The 18,995-nt window shown below is 37.9% G+C and overlaps 1 protein-coding gene across 2 annotated transcripts; it reads left to right on the top strand.

Annotated features, from left to right (window-relative positions):
- Nucleotides 1-2,931: 2,931 nt before the first annotated feature.
- On the top strand, nt 2,932-16,198 carry LOC104594873 (Ribophorin I). Of its 2 annotated transcripts, XM_088898327.1 has the most exons (9): nt 2,932-3,090; nt 4,111-4,155; nt 4,436-5,067; nt 5,817-5,964; nt 11,429-11,608; nt 11,760-11,828; nt 12,067-12,156; nt 13,157-13,309; nt 15,836-16,198. In XM_088898327.1, exons 1-8 carry the CDS (start codon nt 2,974-2,976, stop codon nt 13,280-13,282), a joined length of 1,407 nt encoding a protein of 468 aa, XP_088754453.1. In that variant the 5' UTR covers nt 2,932-2,973; the 3' UTR covers nt 13,283-13,309; nt 15,836-16,198. The 2 variants fall into 2 exon arrangements, with proteins under 2 accessions (XP_088754453.1, XP_010253704.1); XM_010255402.3 differs by lacking the exon at nt 15,836-16,198 and having other exon boundaries at nt 13,157-13,486.
- Nucleotides 16,199-18,995: the final 2,797 nt, after the last annotated feature.

The following is an 18,995-nucleotide window of genomic DNA, read 5'->3' as shown; positions in this document are numbered from 1 at the left end:
AACATGAGAAATAAAAGTGTTTTCAAATTTTATAATATTTTGCATTTTAAAACCAAACATATATAGTGGATTTTTTAAAACATGTCATGGCTACCCTCCCCGCATCTACGGATAGGGGTGGATTGGCTTTAGAACCCACATTTAATTTTTTATTATTTTTTGATACATAAATTTTATATGCTTTCTAACATAGTACCCTATCCATACTCATACGAGTTGTAGAATCCTAAAACCTTACTCGATCGAATAGAATAGAGGCAAATATCAATTGAGTAGGATAGAAATTGTCATCCCTAAATTAAGAAATTGCAAAAACTGATAATACTGATTCGATTAAAAAAAATCACAATTTGATTAATCAAACTGTGAACACCCCTAACTACAATTCTTGCCTTAATAATCTTTGGCGTAGGAGTTATAAATTCTTAATGGTCGGCCTTGGGTTGCAGTCATGCAATAAGTAGGGCCACCCACATGAATTCTATTCTGCATGCCATCGATTCTGTTGAGTCTCATGTCCATTGTTAAATTATAGGAATCAAATTATTCCTCACTGCTTCAGTTCATGTCTCAGCCGCAAAATTTTTGTTGGCCATATTTGAAAACTTATTTAAAAAAAGCACATATTTTACGTCAGGTTTTTACTACACTAATAAGCGCTTATATGCATATGGAAAATAAACCTGAATAAGTGTTTTTTGAAGAAATAAGCCTGTTTTGAATAACCCCAAAATAATGGCTCTGCTTCAAGTGTTTTTTTAAAAGTGCTTATTACTTTTCTAACCCGTCATGACCTGTCACATAATTTTCAAAAATATCTATACTAACCCATTTGAAAGGAGTCCGCCTTCTGTGCACCCACGGGTGCATTGGACATGTGAACCCGCCAATAAAAATGTTACATGTTAGCATTTCAAATTGATCCTAAAATTGACGGGATTTCATCTGTTAGTGGCTCGAACCTAGTCGAACTGGACACAAAAGAAATAACTTCTTTCAAGGGATTTTGTTCGAACTCCCTTTCATTTTCTCCACTCCTTCGAGCCCTAATAATGTGAAATCCACCAGCCGGCAAGAAATTCGGCGGTAAGCAAAAAAAAGGTACTCACTCTCACTTATGAACTTCCTCTTCTTCCAATCTTCTTCTTTCGACCTCCATAATAAGTTTCCACATCCCAATTTCAGCAATAAGTTTCAGAGTGAACTTACGTTGGTTATGATGGATCAACTGAATTTTTACTTGCTTCAGCTTGTGGTGGGTCAGATTTTGGTGGTTTTATTGGCTATAGGGTATTTTCCAACTGTGGTCCTACAGGTTCTACAATTGGGAATAGTTCATTTGGTGATGAAATTGCTGTTTCATCGGGCTTTACAGCCTCGAGTGGAGGATCCGCTGGCAAGTGGGTCAGTCTCAACTAGCTTCTCAATCGCTATTTCAACCTTGACAGCATCCGTTGTTGTTGCCTCTGCAAAGGCAGGTGCTTCAACCTTTGGTAGTGGTTTCGATCTTTTGGAGGCACTATAGGTAGTTGGAACTCAGAGAAACATCCCATTTTCCTAATTCCTGTTTTTTTGTGATTGATTTTACAACTCTATTTAAATGCGTAATAAAATGGACCCTCTTCCTTGCCTTGTATATTTCCCCTCATGTAAGGCACAAATCACATCCTTTTGTGTTCTGTCTTCTAGTTGGTTGTACTGAAGAAGAAGAAGAAGAAGAAAAAGAAGGGAATAAGAGGAATTCTTACCGTCGTTGGTGGCTACCACATTCATGGACACTGATGGGGGGTGAGTGGCCGGTGGGATGTTTCTCTGTGTTAGGACTTGGAGGAGAAGAAGAAATGGAAGGGAGTTTAAATGAAATCCCTTGAAAGAAATCATTTTATGATTTTTTTTTGTCTTTATGTGAGTGGTTCAACTGGGCTTCTTCAGCTAACGGCTAAACACCCGTTAAGTTATTAGAGTTTCGAAATGCTAACGTGTAACATTTTTATTGATGGGTTCACGTGTTCAGTCACTCATGGGTGCATAGAACGTGGACCCATTTGAAAGAGTGTTTTTTTAAGTCATAAACACTTATGAGAGATAAAATGGTTTAAAAAAAATGGAGTAAATACTGGACCGAAGGAATTCTGCACTCAATGATTTTAAAAATTAAAAAGTGGTAATTATCCATGTAAACATCGTTTTTATGAGAGATAAATTTCCCTTAATGATTAATGTAAAACTCGACCTGCAAGGAGTTTTACAACCATTTTCGATGATCATTTATGTTTCGTTCAAACGGCTACAAAATCGGACCGAAATTTAAAACTCCACCTGGATCTTGTATTTCATCGCAAATAAATGCAGCCTAAATTACCATTTAAATGAGTTTACATCTCCGCCATGTATTGAGAATATTTCCTGATGATAGTATTAGAACTGATGATGTCATCATCGGAAGATGTTCCCAATACATGGCAGAGATGTGCTGTGATGCGTTGTGGGGCGGAGCTGTGATCTCCACTTAGACCTATCAACTTTCAACTTGCTAAAGATTAGTTTCTTTGCGAGGAGTTCAGATCAGCCCCCCCGCCACACCACCCACCCCACAACGTCTCACAGTACATCCCAGCCATGCATTAAAAACATCTTCCGATAATAAAAAAATGATAAGCATGTGCTGTGGGACGTTGTGGCCGCTTGTGGGGCGCCCCCTTGTTGGGGCTGATGTGAACTCCTTTGTGCGAGAGACCATTCCCAAAAGAATAAAACCTCCGATCAGGCCCTCGATTCGCCCAAGTTGGATACCCAAAACATACCCTAGGCCCAATTTCAGCCCGTGGGCTGTTGTTTAAGCCCAAAACAAACCCTGGGATAGAGTACAATAGAACCAACCGGGCAGGCGCCAGTCGACATAAAGTCCGGCCCATATTTATTCTCGTTTATAAGCAAGTCTTCAAGGTCAAACCAGTAACAGAAGAAACAGCCATGGGAGCTCTGCTTGCAGTTCGAGTTGCCCTAGTTTTCTTCTTTGTATCATTTGTAACATTATTCCCTAGTCCTGTTTACTCGCAGGAGCTTCTGATCGCCAATGCCGAGCGAAGAGTAAGTTCCCTTATGGATTCAATTTATCTCCTTTATGAGCACTTATTTTTCTTAGCAAGTTCAGAGTAATGATATAAAGAAGCCGGTAATTGAGATTTTGATTTGTGGTCTTTGATGGTAATCTTCTTATTGATTAAACTCGAATGCAATTGTCCACTCGAGTAATCAGATTGCATAAGTTTATAGTTCGTTGTTGTTTGGATTTTGGAATCTTTCCTTCGTGACGTGTAGACTATGTGCTGGAAATTTGATGAAGGCAGCAGTTAGTTTCTGATTTCGTCGGATAATTTCGAAAGTGATGCGTTTATTCAGTAGCATTAATAATGATTTTCTTTTTCTTTTCCTTTAACATTTTGTTATTTTGGGTGCTTTCTTATCTTTATGTGATTATTAATTGTTGAAAGAGAATTTTAATCTATGCGTGCCTAATCACCTTGTTTTATTTTAATTTGTTTTCTGGAGTCAATATGCAAAAGAAAATTAACAATTTTTTGACAATAATCTTTTTAATCACTAATATTATTACCACTGAGGAATAAAAGGTTCAACCAACATTGCCGACTAGTAATAATTAAACTGTTAATTGCGGTTCAAGAAAGAAAGAAAGAAGGACAGAAGAGTTCCACAACCAATCTAGCCAATTTCATTATAGTATGCAAGCTGTGGAACCCTCTAGCTATCTTTCTGCTCCGTTTGATATCATTCACTGTATCTCCTTAAATTGTCAGTGCAGATGGATATAATGTTAAAGGTATCCTTGACTGCATAAGCAGAGCCTTCACCTCTGCCTTTGTGGACTATGCCTTGGTGATTGAATGTGGTACAGTAATATCTAGTTATAGACCAATGGAATGTCATTTATTTATCAATGCAGGTCTTTAGCTGTCTAATATATTTTGAAAAAAAAAATCATTTATTTCTGACTTCATAGATTGTGTTATGAAGGCCTTGCTACTCTTGAACATTGTCCAATGGTTTAAATCTCATCAGTCATCACTAATTCTTTGGCAATAAATGCAGATTGACTTGACCTCTCACATAATAAGGGTTTACTTGACTTTGAAGGTATTTCCCCCAACCTTTTTTCATTGAACGATAAGTAAATTCATTTGATTAGATCTACCTTTGAATTGTCATGGACCTGAATGGTTTTGCAATGGTGATTAGAAAGGGAAAAAATTACTTTTCAGTTGTTTGGGGTCCTGGAGAAAAAGAAAAAAAAATTATGCTGCTTTATAAATTGGGAAAGCATTTGATGATGATGAATTCTTTTAATAAGACATGTAATTTTGCATTTTCTGTTTTTACTCTCCCCTCAGTTATATGTTTGGTGAATCTCTTTCAGGTTGAAAATACTGGAACATCACCTGCTTCAGAATTTCTTCTTGCCTTTCCACCTACTCAAGTTAACCATTTAGCACTGGTCAAAGCAGTGGAAGCTGTAGGGAAACGGAAAAAGAAAACTTATGTACCCCTTTCTGTAAACCCTGTTGAGCTAGATGATGCACCAAATGGAACCCGGTTCTTCTCTGTCTCTTTGATCAATCCGTTAAAGCAAGGTGAAACTGTAACAGTGGAAGCTTTACTTGTATTAACACATTCTTTAGAACCTTTCCCGGCAGAGATCAGCCAATCAGAATCTCAGTATGTGTATTACCATGACAGTGCAATAATATTGTCACCTTATCAAATTAAAGAACAAACAACATATATTAAAACACCAAGTACCAGGATTGAGTCTCATACAAGGGTAGAACCCACCAAACTTTCCGGTAAAGAAATAAAATATGGACCTTATGCTGATCGTCTGCCATATTCCTTTTCTCCAATTATAGTTCATTTTGAGAACAACCATCATTTTGCTGTCATTGAGAAACTTGTACGCGAAGTGGAAGTATCTCATTGGGGCAACCTTCAGATTACAGAACACTATGAGCTGGTTCATGCTGGTGCTCGGCACAAGGGCATATTTTCAAGGTCAGTTTCACTTTTTGTTTGTATCTGTCCAATATTATGAATTTTAGAAATTTGGCAAAAGTTTGGATTCTTTACCAAGATTAGTGTCACTAGTTGTTTAAGAATAGACAACATTTTCTATATTAATGAGAAATTCTGTTAGCTAGTGAGATACTATTTCATCCTATGAAAGATTATCTCCTTCCTGGTATGAAATATCTGTAATAATGATTATTTTGGTGTTTTGTATTGGAAACATGGTTATTTTGATGTTTGTAGCTCAATCCATATAGTTGGGATAAGACTTTATCGAGTTGAGTAGTAGAAACATGTTGCCATGCAATATGTTTTGATTAATTGGGTTATAAGCTCATGGGGAGAGAGGAACCTAAATGGCAAAAATATAAAAGCTTGCAACACCAAAACCACCTTAAGTGTCTTCCACTATTATGTTAACCACAATAAATAGTTCATATATTCAAATTGTTTTTCTAACAAAGGCAAAGTATTCATTAAAATGGTACAAGGGGAGGCTCAAACATAACGGATCTTCCCTCAAAAGTCTATGTAGTGAGTGACTGCATAACCCACAACTGCAACCATAGAATACAACTTTGGAAGATGTCGAAATTATACCTTTGGTTTAACCATGAAAGGCCTTTCTTTTCTTTTCTAGAGGTATTCTCATTCATTCATACATTGTGGTATGCTTTCTCATTTTGTTATTTAGGTCCATATGCATCCTAATTTCTGAAGCTTCATTCTGGCAGGCTCGAATATCAATCAAGAGCATCCATTAGTGGTGTATCTTCATTTAAGGATCTCCTTGTAAGACTCCCCCCTCGGGTGCACTCTGTTTACTATCGAGATGAGATTGGGAATATCTCATCTTCACACCTACGTACTGATTCTCAGAAGGTACATGTAACATCTCATTCTTTGTCTTCCTCCAAAGAAATTCAAACAAACCATTGTGGTCCAAGGGTTGATACAACAGAATATTGATAAAGAATCAAGGACCTTGATCATCCACTCTTTTCTTAGGGTTGAAGACAATATTGATAAAGAATCTTGGTTTTTGCTTTATGCGTTTCTGATCTTTCATGCAAATAAATAACTAAGAACTTAACAACTTAAATTACAAGGATGATGCCATATTGCCACCATTATTGTCTCCAAGAAAATATCATTCTATTTTGATAAAATAACTATGAATATCAAAACTTGATCATCCACTCTTTTCTTAGGGTTGAAGACAGTATCCTAAACCTTGACAAACAAAGATTTAAAATGCTGGTGTTCGTGGAAATGCCGGTCATCCAAACATAGGAAACATGTCAGAAATGTTGTATGGAAATAGGGTAAAAATTATAGGCATGGTGGAAAAAATATAGAATGATATTTTATAAAATGATAAAAGAAGCATAGGCACATCTTTATAAATTATCATCTTGTTCCAAATCATTAAACAAAGCTAAGAAACCTAAGGTTATAGACAAAAGAATGTATTCTATGAGTTAAAGCAAACTTTGAACTCATAGAAAATGTAAATGGTTCTCTACCACACAAACAAAAACTAATATTTAACTTCATGTTTCATGTTTAAAATGAATATTGAGCTAGCTCAAAGTGGCAATCATGTAAGTTAGGCGGACATTAACATTATTACTCCACATATCTATAATATTGTCCCCAACTTATGTTATAATACTATCTCTTCTACGCTGTATACTGCCGGTAGTGTTCATTGGGGTATCTATCAATTCTAGTAAAATTTCATGTTGCTACCCATGGAAATAGAGATGGAAATATGTTGTCGAAGCTATCTCGTGTACTCCACATAGTGTTGGTAGTGTTCATTGGGGAATATGTCAATTCCAGTAAAATTTCGTGTCGCTACCCATGGAAATGGAAATATGTTGTGGAAGTATTAAGGAAATTAGGGACATTTTAAACCATGTGACAAACTTGGGGTCTTGGACAAAAGTAATTAATTCTTAATTTCCTTAGAAAATTGTTAACAAAAGGCTTAGATAGATGCTTATGTAGATCATAGCATCCCAATAAATTAAATTCAATTCAACAAAAATAAGCCTAAACAGTGTTGCATGGACACCCCACCTTTGGGGGACAACTTTGGCTGTCTGGGAAAAACAACCTAGGCTGTTTGGGAGCTGTTAGAGTTTATAATAGAGGTTTAGAGAGTCACTTGGGGTAGTAGGGTAGTTTAGACTTTTTGTCTTTTATTATAAGGGCATTCTAGTCAGTTATTTTTCATAAACATGGAATAGGGACCTCTTTGGGAGAACAGAGGAACAAAAATCCAATCTAATGACCCAAATAGAGGACTTGGATGAGAAGGAATCTCAACGAACCATGAATACTCAGGAAAGAGAATTAAGGTGGAGGTTGAAAAAGGGATTAGAGGAGGTTCTTTTGCGAGAAGAGATATCTTGGAGGCAGAGATCTAGGCATAAATGGATAAAGGAAGGTGACAGGAATACCAAATTTTTTCATGAGATGACCAATGGAAGAAGGAAAAACTTGGTGACTAAACTTGAAGTGAATGGTGTGGAGTTGGACTCTCAAGAGGAAATAACCAATTGTTTTGTAACGCACTTCAAATCTATATTAAGGAAACCTCTAGCTAGTCGAGTGGAGTTGGCTAGGTTGGATTGGCCTACACTGTCTGAAGAGGTGAAATTGTGGTTGGAAAGGAGTTTTGAGGAGGAAATCCGACAAGCAATTTTTTCAATGGATAGATCTAAGGCACCAGGGCCAGATGGCTTTACTATGGCTTTCTTTCAAGACTATTGGAACATAGTTAAAGGAGACTTGTTAGAAGTTTTCAAAGAATTTGAGGAACAGTCTGTCATTAGCCGTGGAGTAAATGCCACTTTCCTAGCCCTGGTCCCTAAGAAGAAAGAGGCCAAACATCCCAAAGACTTTAGGCCAATCAGCTTGCTAACAAGCATCTATAAGATACTGGAAAAGGTCTTATCTTTGAGGATCAAAAAGGCTCTTCCCCCCATAATAAGTCAAGCTCAAGGTGCTTTTATTCATGGTAGAGAAATAGTTGACCAAATCTTAATAGCAAATGAAAGTGTGGAAGAGATGAGAAGATTGGGTAGGCAAGGTTTTGTTTGCAAATTGGATCTTGAAAAGGCCTATGATTTAGTGGACTGGAGTTTTCTGCTAGAGGTGCTCAGAAAGTGTGGTTTTGGGGATAGATGGTGCAAGTGGATAGGTGGTTGTCTAACGTCTTGCCATTACTCAGTTTTAGTAAATGGAGTAGTAAAAGATTTTTTCCCAGCATGTAGGGGCTTGAGACAAGGTGATCCATTGTTCCCTTTCCTTTTCACATTGGCTGTTGATGTTTTTAGTATACTTTTGTCAAAAGCAGACATGGTTGGATTGATAAGAGGATGGAGATTAGGAAGAAATCAAGTTTCGGTTACTCATCTTCAGTTTGCAGATGATATCATAACCTTTTGTGAGGGATGTGATTTGTTGAGGGCAAGGAATCTGAGAAATCTAATAACCCTCTTTGAGAATGTCTCAAACCTGAAAATAAATCTTGAGAAAAGTTGTGTGGTGGGGCTAAATGTGGAGGGAAGGGAGTTGGAGTCCATTGTTGCCTGCTTAGAATGCCCTATTTTTGCTTGGCCCTTGACCTATCTAGGACTTCCCCTAGGTGCAAATCCAAAGGAAAGTAGGTTTTGAATCCTAGTGGTAGAGAAGTTTGAAAAAAGGCCAGTGACCTGGAAAAAGAACTATATTCTCTCTAGGGGGTAGATTAACTTTGATTAGGGCCACACTCGCAAACTTACCCATCTACCTTTTGTTTGTTTTTAGGATACTTGTTAGGGAAGCCAAGAAGATAGAAAAGCTGATGAGGGATTTTTTGTGGGAGCCAGGTGCAGAGAAAAATGATCATTTGATTAGATGGGAGGTGGTGAGTCGAAGCAAGGAACAAGGGGGCTTAGGGTTAGGGAACCTAGTAAATAAGAATGAAGCTCCTTTGGGCAAGTGGTTATGGAGGTGGCCTCTAGAAAGAGAGAGATTGTGGCATGAGGTGGTGGCTAGTATCCATGGTTGTTCTAAATCTGGCTGGGATGTTGGGGTATCTCAACTGGCCACACTCCCTACACCTTGGGAGGCGATTTTTGGCATCCTCCCAAAATTTCTCAAGTTCGTAAGGTATGATGCTTGCAATGGTAATTCTATGCTTTTTTTGGGAAGATGTTTGGGTGGGCAACCAACCATTAAAAGACCTATATCCCTCCCTTTTTTTTGTTTCCCTCTATAAAAAGGAGACTATTTCGAGGTTTCTTTCTCCCCCCATTCTCCCATTGTCTCTTAATTGGGATTATGGGTTCCGTAGAGGGTTGAGGGATGAGGAATCGGTTTCTGCCTCTGAGCTCTTACTTTTACTTGATTCTGTTTGTTTGGACCCTCTTAAACCAGATAGAAGAATTTGGTCTTTGACCTCGAGCGACTCCTCTTGTTCTTCCTTCTTTAAGTCTCTATGCTCTACTCCTTCCCCTTTGTTGTTCCTAGTTAAAGAAGTCTAGTCAAGGCCAATTCCACCTAAAATTGTTGGTTTTTATTGGGAAGTGTATTATGATAAATTTAATACTGTGGACAATGTACAAAAAAAGAGACCTTATGCATGTTTGTCCCCCAATTGGTGCATTTTATGTAAAGTGCAGAATGAGGATTGTTATCAACTACTCATTTCTTGCTCTTTTACAGTAAATATTTGGAATTGAGTTTTTATGCTGTTTGGGTACAGGTGGAACCTGCCTCCTGAAGTAAATCTGCTTTTTGATCCGTCGTTTTTTGGTTGGCCAACAAAGAGAGGGAAAGTAATGTGGAAATGTATTAGGGCAGCCCTCTTATGGACCATTTGGGAGGAAAGAAATGCCAGAATTTTCCAGGAGAAGGAGAGAAGCATTGCTGAAATAAAAGATTGTATATTGACAAGGGCAATCCTTTGGCTAAAAACTACTGATCTCTTTGCGGATTACTCTAGTGATGACTTTCAAAGGAGTTGGGCAGTAGTGGCCTCCACATCATCCAAGAAAAATAGAACACAAGCAAGTTGGTTACCCCCTCCGGAAGGAGTTGTAAAGTTGAACTTTGATGGGAGCAATCAAGGCAAACCGGGACCTTTGGGTATAGGAGGGATCTTGAGGAATAAGGGTGGTAACATTCTGTCCTTATTCTCAAGTCCAGCGGGTTATGGAGACTCTACAAGGGCTGAGATATTAGCTATGGTACAAGGGCTACAAATTTCCAACCAACTTGGAGTGACTAATTTGATAGTTGAAGGAGACTCTAAGGTGATAGTGGGATGGATGTCGGACCTAGAAACTGTTGTTTGGGGATATAGGGACATCATCAAAAAAGTCAAATGGCTTACGGGAACCATGTCAGTTAGCTTTCAGTGGGTTAGTAGATCGGCAAATGCTTTGGCAGATTCTTTAGCTAAACAAGGGGCTTCAAGGGATTCTCTGTTTTTGGCTAATTTGTAACTGCAATCTGAAAAGAGTTGGGTTTGGAACCACCTTTAAGGGGAGGTAGCACCTCGTGCCTTCTCTTAAGGTGCTTAATGCTTGTACTATTTCTATCTCTATTTAATAAAATACCATTCATTCATCAAATATATATATATATATATATATATAGCTATCTTTTCTCTCTTGTTGAGCAGATTGAACATTTTCTCCTTTCTTTTCTTTTTCTTCTCTTTTCTTCCCTCTCTTGTTTTTCTCTTATTACAGATGTATTTTCTTGGGTTAGGAGAGTCTCTCCAATAAGCCAGGATATAGTTGTTAATTCTAATGGGGTTAGATCAGCTACAGCTGTTGTTAGAGGTGGTGATGCTGGTTGCAGAATGAGAGGGAGATGGAACCTACCCTGTGAATGGGTAGGCCACGGAATTTGGAACCAGACCTTACCTTATAACAAATTGGGTAGGGTCAGTTCAAGGCTGGTTCAAGGTTGGTTCCATACTTCCATTCGGTTCTGGGTAAAAAAGTACCTATTTGCTCACACCTATTCATCAATCATCACCCTTCTATATCTAGGTTGCCAGCAATTAAATTGGTTGATCTCAGAAACCATGTGGATGAGGGGTTTGCTTTGGTAACTAGAACCAGATCCCTTTGATTCAGTTGCAAAGCCTCCAACCGTAGAAGTATATTTTGTTATTATGACCACATTGAGAATAGTACTGATAAAAAACATTGGTAGTGTTAGCATAAAAAATGGAAAAAATGGTTAGCAATATATATTTCATAATGCAGATCTAATAATTATGTTGCAAAAAATTTTTCCTTTATCTTTTAGTCTGAATTGAAGCTTCTTCTCTCCACAGTCAGAACTTGAAATAGAACCTCGCTATCCTTTGTTTGGGGGTTGGAAAGCCACTTTTGTCATTGGATATGGGCTACCATTGCAAGACTTCCTCTTTGAGTCATCTGATGGCAGACGCTACCTTAACTTCAGTTTTGGATGTCCTGTTGCTGGTACAGTGGTCAACAAGTTGATTTTAAAAGTATGTCCTCTATATTGAGTTTTGACTTTAATTTTATTAACCCAAATTTGTTGCTTGTTTAATCTTTCAGTTTCCTAAATGTATGCATGCATGCATACAAATTGTTTCATGTTACTCATTTGACTTGAGCATGGGTTGTGTTATATTTCAGGTTGTGCTACCAGAAGGATCCAAAGATCCATCTGCCATGGTCCCTTTCCCAGTGGACCAGTATATAGAGGTACTTCCTTCTGATCTCTCTCTCTTTCTCTCTCATTGTTTATTAGTGTTAATATACCACTGTTGCAAGGCACTTAATGTTCTTTTTCATTGGAATTGTTTTTTGCAAATCAACCATCACTTGATTTCATAAGATGGATTAAATTCATTAAATAGAGTAGTTTAATTATTTATGTTAACAGAATCCAGAATTTCTGTTGCCATGATACTTGACTTGATTGCATGTGGAGTTGTTGCAGAGAAAGTACTCATATCTTGATGTTGTTGGGAGGACAGTGGTGGTTCTTGAAAAGGAAAATGTAGTTCCTGAGCATACTTCTTATTTCCAGGTGATTTTTTAACCTATTAAATGGGGCTGTCTTTAAGAACTTGGACTTGGAAATTGTTTTTTTTTTTTTTTTTTCATTTCTTTTGAAGGGCTACATAACCGGGGGGGGGGGGGGGGTAGCCCATCCCCCAACCCAGGTGCAGGTGGGATTCGTTCCCAAGTCCTTGAAAATTGGTTTTTGATATTTGGAAACCAAACTTGGCAACAAAAATCCAAGTTGGTTCTCTTCAGTTAGCAATTAATATGAGAATAAGAATGAGTTCTTGCGTCTGGAGAAGATTATAAGCCAGATCTATCTATTCACATGCCATCACAATGAACCAAGCAATCTAGCAACTTCTCTTAATTGTGTGATGTTAATGTTTTTCTCCTTCCATGCAAATTTTTGTAAGAAAGATAGAGATAGGCTATATTGTCTTTGATCCTGTAATTGGTACTGATATTTAAGCTATTGGCGTGCAAGAGTCAGTTTTAAAAGTGTTATATTCCTACATTTTCAATGCCATGTTTGCAGGTTTAAATGGTATTCAATCTATAAACTACCAAAATTCAATTTCTTATTAATTGGTTTATTGTATCAAACACTCAATTCTTTGTATATTGGTTCCTCTGTCCTGTGGTCCATTGGTCCTAGACTCCTAGGTATATTGAATGTATTTAGGGCCTATATAAAGCATATATTACCTTATGAACATATTGGTCATTTGGTCCGGCTAGGTGCAGTTTGTCATCTAAATGTTATCCTAGGTCACAAATTAACACAGGGTTGGTTAGGCTCAACCCAATATTCCCAAATTTTCATGGTTGGCTACATGAATCTTGCTCTGCTATTCCTTGCTATGTGGGACCATATGTTCTGTTAGATCATAGGCTCTCAATTCTCTTCAGTGCTTCCACCCACATCTCTACGTTGTCCTACAATGCTACAATTGTGGCTGTTTTCGCCTTTTTTGGATTAGTTACAGTTATGATTCTTCCTATTTTATGTTTTCATTTTGCAGGTTTATTACAAGTTCAACCCAATTAGCATGCTTGCAGAGCCACTGATGTTGGCATTAGCATTTTTTCTATTTTTCATGGCTTGTGTAGCTTACCTACATATTGATTTCTCCATCCGCAAGGGATAACATCAAACATCATTTAGAAGATTGAAGGTGCTTTTTTGACCTGTTGGAAATATTTATGGAGCATTTGGACAAGATGTGTTCTGAAATGGTTTCAACTTTTCTTAGAGATGATTACATCATTACATGAATAGTTGACTAATTATAGAGATGCTACTGAAATCATTTGAGGTGTTCATGGAATGACATCCTTCCTAAGTTTATTCATGTTTGATTTAAAAAGAAAAAAAAAAAAAAAAAAAACAAAACAAAGAAGTAGAATTATGTGTTGAAGCGCCGAGTAGTAGGATGAATTGAAATGTTCTCCTCACCTCCAAACGCCCGCTTTGTTGTGAATAATCCTAATGCAAATATATGCGATAATCCTAATGGTAGACTGTGACTTCCCTTTTTCCCTTTCACCTCTTCATATGCAGCTTCTGGATGGATTCGCCATATTTATCTGTTTTTCTACGAGGATAAGACTGCACAGAGCTAGAATACAGAATACTTCCGTAAGCTAACATCAGGGCATTTTCTGGATATTTCCATATTTTTGGGATTTTGTTCAATGATATAGTTGCAGCCAGGAGTTGATAAAATTGATTCTGGTTTCTCCGCGTATTGGTGGAGATTGACGGCTATCTTTACTGAGGAATGTTAAAGATTAGTATCCTAATTTTTTTTTTTTATCAATAACACTTTCATTAATTCATCAAAAAAATTTATAAGTGGAAGACAAACACACTTATCTTCCAAGAGTCACAAAGAACTTCAAGAAAGGAAAGAAGAAAATACAAAGATATAAGGACACTAACATTACAACTTAGCCCAAAACAAGGAATCCCTTTTTGCCCCTTGTTTTGCTAAACCGTCAGCTAGGGAATTAGTTGATTTCTTAATCCAACATGTCTTAACTTCCATTTCTCGCACCAGCCATTTGAATTTCCGCTTCTCATTGTTATACTTCCAAAGATCATTTTGTTCTTTGGTCAGCCACCCTATCACCACCTCTGAATTCCCTTCAATTATAAGTTTCTTGATGTTCAATTCCTTCGCTTTCCGGGCTCCTTCCATAACTGCACATATCTCAGCTCTAAGGGAGTCACCCATTCCAATTGGGCTTGAGAACATAGCAGAGATGACCCCATTTTCATCTCTAAAAACACCCTCGATCCCTGATTGTCCCGAGTTTCCTCTACTGCATCCATCATAGTTTAATTTCAAGAATCCACTAGGTGGGGGGGGGGGGGTCCAAGCCACGCTCATTACTGACTTGGTCTGCGTGCAACTTGCAATTTCACCCCACTTCCTCAATATGTCATCCACAGTGTAGTCTGTGAATATTTCCAAAGATTTCAACCACTATATCGCCCTAAACTGTGTGATAGCCCTCAAATCTGTTGTCCCTCTTTGAGTTTCTAAGAAATCAGGGTAATACGCTTAAAGCATGGTATGTGTCTTTTTTTCCGTACATGTGATGTGGCTTTAACCCCCATTGGGGCTGGATGCACCACGCATGGTTCCAAGTTCCAACCCAGTGGCGGGGGTTAGTCGTTAGTGGTGGCAGATATGCACTGCAGTTGCAGAGATGCCTAGCCTTCACTAATGATATTCTAATTTTTGTAATTTTTATTAACCTTCTCATGTTGAGCCTTTAAATCATGATTTTAAATAAATGCCTTTTCTTTGTCAGTGTTGCAATTGCAATTGCCAACATATAGCAAACTCAAAATTTTGTATTCTTTTAAGCTTGCGACAAGTTAAAGGGGGCATACTGTTTCTAAGGATTTTCTGATCTACAAGTTGGTGATACAGAGATATGCTGAATTGCTAATGCTACTGTCTATGTTCTATTTGTTATAATGCTTGTTTCATTGGCACTATAGAATGGCTAATGTTACTCTCAGAGTCGTGAGAGTGGTTCTCTGAACCATTTCTATTTGGCACTATATAGAATGGCTGAGAGGACCGAACCCAAGAACACTTCAAGTTTCTCCCTTGCGCATTGGCTTGGAGACTGGGCTAAGCAGGATGATGTCTTCTCTCCATCCTCTGTTTCTACTTTTGCTAAGGGAGCAGTTTTTCTCTGGCATATGTGGAAAGCTAGGTTCAAGGTCTCTCTTGGGAACTGTCACTTGGAGATTTCCAGCGCGGTATCTAATGCAGAAGCTCAAATTGCAGAGTTCTGTTGCCTTTAATGGGGACAAGCTCCGATTAATGACAGTAACATCCTACCTTTGCACTGGACTAGGCCCCTTGAAGGTTTCCTAAGGCTCCATTTGGAAGAGTATAAATACAAATATGTAGAATGCAAAACCTAGTATTAATGACAGTAACATCCTACCTTTGCACTGGACTAGGCCCCTTGAAGGTTTCCTAAGGCTCCATTTGGAAGAGTATAAATACAAATATGTAGAATGCAAAACCTTGTATTTTGTATTATTTTATATCTATTTGTACAGTACATATTAGTATTTGCACTCCTTCCAAACTGAGCCTAAAGCTCAATTTTGATGGCGCTGCAAATTTCCAGAATTCTGGTGCTGGTCTAATAATTCGGAACTGATATGGCAGATTCTACTATGCTCGAGCTATTGGTTTCCCTCCGATGTCAGCTGTGGAATCAGAAGCCAGAAGTCTTCTGGAAGGCTATAAATTCTGCTTAGAACTGGGGATCTCATCAGTTATTGTTGAGGGGGACACTAAGATCATTATCTAGGCTCTGTTGGAGAATTCCATATCTCCTCCGTGGCAAATTCAACATATGATCAGCATATGATTGCAGACTGCAGAGTTATGCTTCACTCTTTCGCCCGGGTCTCAGTGAATTACATCCCAAGGAATGCCAATAATGTTGGGCATCTCCTTGCCAAATTTGGTTTAAGAGCACAAAGGGGTCCGCTCATGGTCTCTGTGTGTCCTGATTTTCTTAGACTGTATTGCTTCTGATGTTTCTCTGAGTTCTCCTTAATTTTTTTAACTATAAAGTTTACTCCAGGTGGAGGGGCGGCCACCTAAAATCTATTAACAATATCATGATAAAAAAGAAAAAAAAAAGGAGAGGACTTATCCCGCCTTGCCCCAAAAACCCATACAATGTAGCACACGCCTATCCTCTCCACCCAAAATATCACAAAGAAAAAACTAATTAATCCTGATATGATGATATACAATAAATCATTGAAGTAAAGGTTGAAGCAGTTGCATGGCAGATTAGACAAATGGTCAAAAACGGTAGAGGTTCCACTTTGGATCGCATGCTTTGATAAGGCATCAGCTACGTGATTTCCTTGCCGAAGAGTGTGAATAAACTCAAAGGAGATATCTTTCATCAGCTCATAAAGAGAACCAAGCCAGCTTAGGATCGTCCAAAGGGGATGAACTCTTTGATTAAGAATATCAATCATGAAGAGCGAATCACTCTCAATAGTGACTCGATGTAGCCCCCAACGCTTTGCAAAAAGTGGTTGCAGATAAGATGGCTCTGCATTCAGCCGTAATATTGGTTCCCTGGTCATACCAATGGGAGAAGGCAAACATAAACTTCCTTTCTCATTTCTTATAATACCTCCACCTCTGGAGGGCCCTGGGTTACCTGAACATGCTCCATCGACATTGCATTTGATACCAGTACGAGATGGATATCAGGATATCAAATGAAGCCTTGGGCCTAGGACACGGCCGAGGATCAATGTGGAGAGCTTCAGAGTTCTCCTTAATGAATTCGCCAATCTTGGCTTAAAGAAAAAGAACACTTCAAGTTTCTGAGCACTTGTATCATATACGAATTTGGCCCTTCTTTCCTTTTCTATTCTCTCCAAGGGGCTAACGGGGTAACCCATCCTCCAAATTCATAACCTCCTCTCCAACATAAGATTTGATCCCAAGTCTCCACTACAATTTATAAGAGACCTTACCAACCAGCTAGTTGCCACCTTGCTCTTTCCTTACTAATCACCAACTTGTTCACACCGAAAGTCTTGCATATGTCCACAACTCCAACTATAGGGGTCATCATTTCTAGTTCAGCCAGACGCATAATATATTACACAACACACACGTGTTGTAATATATAATATATGATATGTAATATATAGTGTATAATATCTAACATATAGCATATAATGTATTATATATTTATAAATTAATATATAATATAGTAAAATTTGATTTTACAATATATAATATATATAATAAAGTATATATTTATAAAATTCAGTTTTAATCGAAATAACCGAAAACCAAGTTTCTAAATATCGATATGCCCAATACGCCAGTAGGGGCATATCGGGCAATATCAGTCCTTTTTTTATATTCTTATATTTTTTTTCAAAACTGGTTCAGGGGGGCCGGTCAGAACCCCGATACATCCTCTGTAGGGGCGTATCGGGGTGCTCCCGGTACGATATGTATCGGCCGATATTGGGCCGATACGTGTCGATACTTTGAACCTTGTCAAAAACCGAACCAAAAATCTTAATTTCGATTTTCAGTTTTTCTATATTTCAATTTCACTTCGTTTTTATTTTTTAGTTCAGTTTTTTAAATTTTAGTTTATTCAATTTGGTTTTTAACCGAATAAATCAAATGCTCACCCCTACACCTGTGCACGTACACACATGGCATCTATAACATCACATGGTCTGGCCCAAATTATTCACCTTATCACAAGTGCCAAGTAGGGGGTGCAAATGGGATCGGATTACGTTGGATTGAGGCCACCTTAACCCAACCTGAGTTGTTGAACCCCCAACCCTACTTCAGGTTGGGTTCAGGTCGAGTTTGGGTTTGCCTGACTTTTCTACTTCCTTTTTTGTACTTATTTCCTAACTTTAAGACCCCGTTCCTTTGGCAGTAAGTTATTTGGGTATGTGCATTTATTTGGAAAAGTATTATCCAAATAATACATTTATTTACCCATGTTGAAATTCTAATTGGGTAAAATAGATTTTTTTTTTTTAAAAGACCCCTAACTTTTATGTGCTTGCAGAAGCAATTTAGTCACACATGGTTTGGCCAACTTCCCTATCCCTAAATAAGTTGCCCAAAAATTTACTCAAAGGAGAACTGGTTTATCTTAGAACCCCCACTTACAAAAAAGCAAAAAGCAAAGACGAGAAAGTTGATCAACATAGTTATCATGTTGCATATACATACATGTATGAATACACATAATATACATAAGTACTTAACATACATAAATACATATTTATATATGCAAATATGAAATTAAGTTGGGTTCAGGTTGGTTAAGGTCTAACTTCTAACCTAAGCCAAAGTAAAGTTGAATCCATACTTTTCAATCTAACCCCAACCCGAACTTCAATCCCAACCAACCCAAACCTAATTTTTCAGGTTGGGTTTGGACTAGCTCAGCCCAAGATGCAGCCCTAGTGCCAAGTTAGGCCCATGATGATCACCTCTACTCCACTGTCCACACTTACTGGGTTGTGCACTTGGGAAGTTGGGTCTAGTACTAAATCCAAGAGTAAGATGGGACTAGGGATGCTCATGAAAAACCAAAAAATTGAAAAACCAAACTAAAAACTGTGAAATTAATGGTTAAGCAAGCAAACTGATTAATTGATTAACCAATAGAGTGATTGGTCGATTAATCCAGTTTGACATTTTTCAAAAACAAAGAACCCGGTTCAATTTCAAATACCCCTAAATAGGATGAATCTATACTATATAAAGTAGATATTTGTTTCGCTTTAAGGCATGTCACAAAAAT

Source organism: Nelumbo nucifera, chromosome 2 (assembly GCF_055504915.1).
Source record: "Nelumbo nucifera cultivar China Antique chromosome 2, China Antique-T2T, whole genome shotgun sequence".
Classification (NCBI taxonomy): Eukaryota; Viridiplantae; Streptophyta; class Magnoliopsida; order Proteales; family Nelumbonaceae; genus Nelumbo; species Nelumbo nucifera.
This window is presented reverse-complemented; position numbering and strand designations above follow the sequence as displayed.

Coding starts and splice junctions, on each gene's coding strand:
- LOC104594873 (XM_088898327.1), top strand. CDS start 2,974: ATGGGAGCTCTGCTTGCAGTTCGAGTTGCCCTAGTTTTCTTCTTTGTA. Junction 5,965..11,428: donor TACGTACTGATTCTCAGAAG/GTACATGTAACA, acceptor TTCTCTCCACAG/TCAGAACTTGAAATAGAACC. Junction 12,157..13,156: donor AGCATACTTCTTATTTCCAG/GTGATTTTTTAA, acceptor TTCATTTTGCAG/GTTTATTACAAGTTCAACCC.